The sequence below is a fragment of the Hetaerina americana genome, unplaced genomic scaffold, assembly GCF_022747635.1.
Source record: "Hetaerina americana unplaced genomic scaffold, ioHetAmer1.1.p SCAF_31, whole genome shotgun sequence".
Classification (NCBI taxonomy): domain Eukaryota; kingdom Metazoa; phylum Arthropoda; class Insecta; order Odonata; family Calopterygidae; genus Hetaerina; species Hetaerina americana.
In genome coordinates, this window is record NW_027286886.1 from 79,536 (window position 1) to 87,130 (window position 7,595).

The window sequence follows — 7,595 nt, forward strand, 5'->3', positions numbered from 1 at the left end:
AAGAGAACGGATTTACCCTTCGAACGCGGGCCCCCGTAAACCGGACATAATATGTTCCAAGAACGGCAAGGTCACTGTTATCGACGTGCAATGCGTTTCTAATAACCCACCTTTGGACGAGTCACATCGGACAACGGTAGAGTACTATGGGAAAAACGACTCCTTAATTTCCCACATATCGGACCGGTGGAGTGTGGCCCGGGCCGATGTGAGCGTGACGTTTTGCACGGTGTCGTGGAGGGGAGTCTGGTCGGGGCGATCTGCGATTGAACTCAGCGCGCTGGGCCTTTCGCAGAGAACCCTAGCCAGGCTGGCGACACGCGTGTTGCTGGGCTCGTGGATTTGCTTTTGGGGTTGGTCGCGAATGACCGCGACTAGAAAATCGCGCCATGTGAGAGTGGGGATTGGTTGACGTATCAGGCACGGCTAAATGATGAAGCCCGCTCAGGGGGAACATCTCCTGAAAATATGCCCGGGGTGCACCCACCCAATTCTTTGCGGAGCTAAACTGATAGCCAAATGCCTCGTCATGCAATTAGTGACACGCATGAATGGATTAACGACATTCTCACTGTCCCTATCTACTATCTAGCGAAACCACAGCCAAGGGAACGGGCTTGGAAGAATCAGCGGGGAAAGAAGACCCTGTTGAGCATGACTCTAGTCAGACAGGGGGACCCTTTAATTCCCATCTTGTTTAACTGGGTCATGGACCGAACGCTCCGCGCTGTACCGAACGAGATGATGCAGGGCAGGTTGCCGGGAGTTCCCCTTGCGATCGCCGGGACGAGGGTTGGTCTCTCCTCGGGGTCCTTTTGTGTCCCGAGTTGGGTTCTCTCACCGGGTGGTTGGGAATACACCCGGTGTGTAATGCTCCCCAGCCGGCCGTTTACATACGGTGTGCGATGAACGGTATGGGGGTGCCCTCCAACTTTACCTTGACTCAGTCCGACTCTGTGTGTGTACCGGTAAGTAGGGCTGACGCTGGCCCGAACCCCTTCTAAACCATACATGTCAGCAAAGCTTTATGCATATGCAAAGCATCGGATGCCTCACAGTTCTAGTCCCGACTGGGTTGAAAATTCGGCTGGTGGACGATCCCTTATGCGACCTTGCGCCTGAACTAAACCATACATGTCAGCAAAGCTTTATGCATATGCAAAGCCTCGGATGCCTCACAGTTCTAGTCCCGACTGCGTGGAAAATTCGGCTGGTGGACGATCCCTTATGCGACCTTGCGCCCGAACGGACAACGATTTTTGGATTACATACCCTTTTTTGGCGCCGTGCCCGCTATGCGCTAGCGTAATGACTAGTGCAAGAGGGATCACGGGACACGTTAAAATGGTGAACCCTGGTACGAGGCAACGATTTCGATGTTCGAAATGCGCAACGGAGTTCAGATCCTATCAATCCGTTGCATGCCACTATCCGCACTGCAAAGCGCAGATGAGTGGCGCCAGGGGGCCGGTTGAAAAAGAATATTCTTGCGAAGGATGTCCGAGGTTTTTCCCTACGGCCCGGGGATTAGCGACTCATGAACGCCATGCGCACCCCGCATTGCGGAATGAGAAGCGTCTCCGATCGTGCCTTGTTCCGAAGGTTCTCAAAGAATCGGGACGTAAGGTCTATCAATGGACCGAGGAGTGTGCGAAACTCTCCGTTTTGATCAAGGAATTCTCTGGAGACCGCCGCGTGAATATCCGCATTTCTGAGGCTTTGGGGTCCAAGACTCCGGCCCAGGTGCGTGCACGAAGACGGACCATGCTCGGTAGGGAGCGAATACTGGATTTGACAAAAGCCTCTATCGGCGACCAAGACGAGCGAATTATGCAGACGCCTCCAGGATGCTCAGATCTCGGAGCGGCAGAAGCAGAAAAACTTGGACGGGTTCCTGATATCGAGTCAAGCTCGGAGAACATCGAGGCAGCCCACCTGGACTTGACGGAGGAGAACCCTCGCCAGCTTCCGCACAATCAGCGAGGAGAATTGCGCAACTGGCAGAGGGGAATCTTCCAAAAGGCGCTCGATATCGGCACGCCCAAAGGGGAAAAGGCAGCCGAATTATGTAGCGCATTGGACGGAATCCTATCCAGAGCTATCCTAGGATTGGCCGAGGAGCGGATCCGTCAATTGATAGAAAACTTTGTGACCGATTGGCTGCACCCGGCGTTGATTCCAGACGGAGAGGACGAAGAGACAAAGTGCCCACGCCGGGCGAAAAGTCGGAGCAGTAAGTTCCGGAGAAAGGGCCCTCCGAGGAACGGGAAAGAGGCAAAGAGCGGCAAGAGGAAAAGATTTGCATACGCAAGGAGCTCCGATATGTTTCAGCATTGTCCGCGAAGACTGGCTGGACTGGTTGTTTCCGATCGATTAGACTCGTTATGGCAGGTAGGTGACGAGGACGAGAAACCGCCCGCCCACGCGGTGCGGCGCCTTTACGAGGGACTCTGGGGTAAAGCTGCAGAGGACCACTTGGGCCTTGGTGATTCCATGGTGAAATCGATCCACAATAATTTTGATTATTTGTGCCCCAAGGAGGTGAGGATACGACTGAGGGCAACCCGTCCAGGGACCGCAGCTGGCTTGGACGGGATAACGAAACACCATCTGGTGAATTTCCCGGGCATTGCGAAGGTATTAGCGAAGCTCTTCAACTTACTGCTAGGCATAGGATTCTTTCCAAGAGAGTGGAAGAAGAACAGGACCACCCTCCTTCCGAAGGATGGGTGTGACACGAGACAACCAGAGAGTTGACGACCGATCACAATATCTTCCCTCGTCTCGAGATTGTACTCGGCCCTCATAGCCGAAAGGCTGGGGGGGACGGTGATTCTTTCCGCGAGGCAGAAGGGCTTGGTATCGGAGAACGCCTGTTTTAACTATTTGTTGCTCTTACGCGAGGTAACGAAACAAGCCGAGGTCAACGGCGGATCTACGGTAGCCTTTTTGGACGTCTCCAAGGCGTTCGACTCGGTACCGCACTCTGCGACCCTAAAAGCGTTAAGATCTAAGGGAGTGCACCCACACGTACAGCGACTCGTCGCAGAAATGTACACAGGGTCTTCCACGGAGGTCGGGGGTTTCGGGAGGGGTCTCCGACTTAACATCCGTAGGGGTGTAAAGCAGGAGGACCCCCTCTCGCTGCTCTTGTTCAATGTGGTTCTAGACCCTCTGCTCGATAGGTCGGAGAAATCCGGCCTGGGAGCAGCTGTTTTATCTGGGAAACTCCGCGTACTCGCTTTAGCCGATGACCTGACCCTGATAGGTCAAGACGCGAATGAAGGCCAACGGTTGATAAATGCCGTAGTTGAGTACCTCGATTCCCTAGGCATGAGACTCAATGCGAGCAAATGTACCTGTTTCTGAATCCGTAAGCTTAGGAAAACCTATGCCATTGAGGACCCCAAGCTAATGATTGGGGACTCATTCGTCCCTGTAACCGACGCAGAAAAATCGGTCACATTTGGGAATGCCGGTAAGTCCGTGGTACGGAATGGACTACCGAGCCACTGCTAAGTGTCTGGAAAGCAGTGTAGAAAGAGCAGGGAGCCTCGCATTGAAACCTAGCGAGAAATTACACCTAATTCGCTCCGGATGACCCTCTTACGAGGGTCATCCGGAAAGTAGTACCCGTTCGTGAAATAAAAAGACAAACGTAAATATTAACAAACATAAAAAATTTTATTTGAAAGAGGATACTTTAAACTACTTCTCAACATAATCTCCAAGCAAATTAAGGCATTTGTCATAACGTGTGACAAGTTTCTGTATTCCTGCTGCATAGTCCTTCGCCGCCAGCTCATTGAGATAAAGGGTCACTCCTTCTTTAAGTTCTTCATCGCTGTCAAATCTTTTTCCTGCCAAAAAGTCTTTAAGCTTTGTAAAGAGATGAAAATCTGAAGGGGCCAAGTCCGGGCTATACGGTGGATGGTCGAAAGTTTCCCATTTGAATTGCTGCAAAAGTTTTTGTGTTATCCCAGCTGCATGAGGCCTGGCATTGTCATGAACGAGAATGACACCAGTAGACAATAGACCTCGCCGCCGATTTTGTATTGCCCGCCGTAATTTCTTTAATGTTTCACAATACGCATTGGCATGAATAGTGTCTCCACGGGCCATAAAATCAATAAGCAATACACCTCGTCGATCCCAGAAAATGGTTGCCATGAGTTTCCTGGTGGACAGAACTGTCTTGAATTTTTTTGGTTTGTTTGGTGAATGAGCATGATGCCACTCCATTGACTGTCGTTTACTCTCAGGTGATGCATAACAAACCCATGTTTCGTCACCAGTAATTATGCGAGTCAAGAAAGTCTCCTTCATCAGAATAACGTCCCAAAAACGTCAGTGCTGCAGCCATACGCTTGGTTTTGTGCTCATCTGTAAGCTTGCGAGGGACCCATCTTGCACAAATTTTTGCATAATGCAGATGGTGTTTAACAATTTCATGAACAATTGTTCGAGAAACATTGGGAAAATGCTCACAGATGTCATCAATTGTGACGCGCCGATCGTTCCTCACGAATTCGTCAACTGAGCTCACCAGTTGGTCTGTAATGACAGACGGTCTCCCCGAACGCTCATCGTCGTGTGTGTTCCCCCTCCCCATGTTGAAGTTGCGACACCACCGCCGAACAGACGACTCGTCCATTACATTGTCTCCATACACCTCCTTTAATTGGCGATGAATATCACATGGGCGAACGTTTCTTGCATTGAGGAATTTAATCACTGCCCTCACTTCACAACTGGCGGCGTTCTCAATTTTTTTAAACATTGTAAACAATCACAGAAACAACACAGGCAATGCTAGCGTCACGCAACTTGGCTCAGAGAAGGCAGACAAGCCACTGAAGCTATCTGACCTCGTCCAGCGACTACTCGCGTCGTCAGCACTTCATGCGGCACGAACGGGTACTACTTTCCGGATGACCCTCTTACATCTCATACGCTCCTTCATTATTCCCAAATTCCTTTACAGACTGAGTGCGGGAGGACCATCGGTCGCAGCCCTGGAAAGGTAAGACCTTAGTCTGCGCTACGTATACCGCTATATTTACTACCTACCCAATTCCCCCGTTGTTAGCGTGTTCTACGCGCGACGGAGGGACGGTGGGTTAGGCATGCCTCGGTTGCGTTACGCAATCCCGCTCTCAAGCATAAGGTCGATGCTTCGTCTGAAGGAAACAGAAGACCATCTGACTCGGTCCATAATAGCTGCAAGCAGGATCGACGACCGCATACGGGACCTGGCCCGCGGTCTAAGAATAAGAGCCCCCGAAGGCTTGGGAGAGATAGAAAGAATTAAAGAGACTCTCTGCCAAAGGGAAATTAAGGAATGGTCCTCGAGAAAGTCGCAGGGAGTGGGCGTCTCATACTTTGAGGACGACCCCAACGCCAATTGTTGGCTCCCGGAGGGCGGGATCCTCCTCCCCTCGCGGGAGATTGAGGCGATCAAACTCCGGACGAACACCGTAGGCACACGCGAGGCCCCGAAGCGGGATCGCCAGAATCATGGGCGTGAGCCCTTGTGCCGCAGATGTGGAGCCCGAGTCGAGACGATCGGGCACATCTTAGGCCAGTGCGGCACTGTGAAAGAACTTCGCATGCGACGTCACGATGCAATTGTGTCGAGCCTTGTACCAGTTTCTGAAGATCCCTGAAGCGTCCTACTGCGTTCTCGACGACCACTGCGAAGGTTTGCACTCAAGCAAGACGAATCACCCCAAAAGATGGTCATTGGTAGGGTGGTCCGGAGGAGGAACTTTGTGGGGAGAGATGAGCCAACCGACCCAACACAAGGATGTGGACGTCTAGGATGGTGGACCAAAACCAGATCGAGTGGAATCACTGAAAGAAATATGAAGTCCACGGGGGACTTAAAAATCCCGGGAATTAGGATGGGAGTAACTTCCCTCCTTAGTAGCCAAATGCCTCGTCATCCAATTAGTGCCGCGCATAAATGGATTACCGATATTCCCACTGTCCATAGCTACTATCTAGCGAAACCACAGCCAAGGGAACGGGCTTGGAAGAATCAGCAGGGAAAGAAGACCCTGTTAATCCTATCACCCTCAGGGGGCTGCCAACGCCCACAGGGTACTCACGTTGGTAACAACATAAAAAAAGTTGATGCTTCCGTCCCTCGTCCGGTCTCGGATGTCGGAAAAACGTACTCGCTAGTGACGGGGGGACCCAGTGATTATAATTCCAGGAAAGACACTTCTTGATCCATCTGATGACCAGCTCCAAGAGCACGTCTATGACACCTGCAGGCGGTCGTTTACTACGAAAACCGGACTTGGTGTCCACATCCGCAGAGTACATCCTGATGTTGTGGATGACAAGATTTCGGTTGTCAGGAAGAGGCCTCGGTGGGAGGAGTTACGTCTTTTTGCAAATACAGAGGAGGGGTATCAGTGAAGGAGGGCGATTCATTAACAAGTACCTTCAGGAAGAATTCCCTGAGTGGACCCTGGAGAGGATAAAATCCAAGCGACTGACACCAGGATACCAGGTGATAATGAATGACTTAATGACCGGTCGCCCGGAGGTACGCACTCACTTTTACTCCGCTGAATACGAGTCAAGAGCCGTTACCCAAGTCAGCTAAGAGTAACTGGCAGCTACAAGAGTGGCTGAGGAACTCGATTCCATAGCTCTCCAAGGAAAGTAAGCACAAAAGTGCAAAATTGGCCAAGATCTGCCAAAAAGCTCTCGATGGGGAGGATGTGAAAAGCTTTATCTCTGATTAGGTGGTGACGGTCTTACCTAGGACTAACAAAGGTACTTTTCGGCAATTAAACACCACGAAATGTACGCCCGTATGCAGTCGGAAGATTAGCAGGCACAATGAGTAAGCGCGAGTTCAGACTGTTCAAGAAACGTTGAGGGAAAGTCGCCCGGCAAATCCTTGACGATAAGTCAACGACTCCGGACTCCCTTGGTTCTCAAAGGAGTACCGGTCTTGATGGAGGAGCCTGGGACAGGCGTAATTTCCCCAGTCGGTGAAGAGCCATCGGCGGCGAAGGGCATATACCAGCCCTCCTCTTTGCTTACCGAGGTCATCCCGATTACTCCTTTGGAGGTAACGGCCAATGACCTGAGAACGGAGTCAGGTCCTGGACCCGACGGCTAGACGGTGCGACAATGGAGGGCGGTCGCGCCACTCTTACGCGCGGCTCTTTAGACCGTCTTCCTGCATAAACGGAGGATTCCTAACAGTCTGACCCTCTACCGAACGGTGTTCATTCCGAAGGTGCGAACCCGGCAGAGCCCGGCAAACACCGGCCAATTTCTATTGCTAGGGTAATCCTGAGGCACCACCACAAAATCTTGGCGCGCAGGCTACAGACCACCTGCCGGGTAGATAAGAGCTAGAGCCTTTGGGCCCTAGGATGGAGTCGCTGAGAATAAAGCCATCCTGTACCGTCTCGTAGTAGTAGTAGTTTTAGGGGTTTGTAGGGTGCGTCGACAGCTATGGTCATTTTGCACCACTGTCATTACGTAAAACTTATGTTCCTTTTAAACTAGGAATAGGTAAACAGATAAATACGAATAAATATATAAATAAATAAAATAAACAAAAAAAA

At 51.2% G+C, this 7,595-nt stretch overlaps 2 protein-coding genes across 2 annotated transcripts; both read left to right on the forward strand.

Annotated features, from left to right (window-relative positions):
* The first annotated feature begins 1,449 nt into the window (after nt 1–1,449).
* LOC139691238 (uncharacterized) lies at nt 1,450–2,757 on the forward strand. The gene has a single exon (XM_071588983.1). The coding sequence runs from the start codon at nt 1,450–1,452 to the stop codon at nt 2,755–2,757; it is 1,308 nt and encodes a 435-aa protein (XP_071445084.1).
* A 2,369-nt stretch (nt 2,758–5,126) lies between these two features.
* Nucleotides 5,127–5,666, forward strand: LOC139691239 (uncharacterized). Its single transcript, XM_071588984.1, has one exon. The coding sequence runs from the start codon at nt 5,127–5,129 to the stop codon at nt 5,664–5,666; it is 540 nt and encodes a 179-aa protein (XP_071445085.1).
* The last annotated feature ends 1,929 nt before the right edge of the window (nt 5,667–7,595 follow it).

What these genes read in the sequence shown, in the direction of transcription:
- LOC139691239 (XM_071588984.1), top strand. Translation starts at nt 5,127, where the DNA reads ATGCCTCGGTTGCGTTACGCAATCCCGCTCTCAAGCATAAGGTCGATG.
- LOC139691238 (XM_071588983.1), top strand. Translation starts at nt 1,450, where the DNA reads ATGAGTGGCGCCAGGGGGCCGGTTGAAAAAGAATATTCTTGCGAAGGA.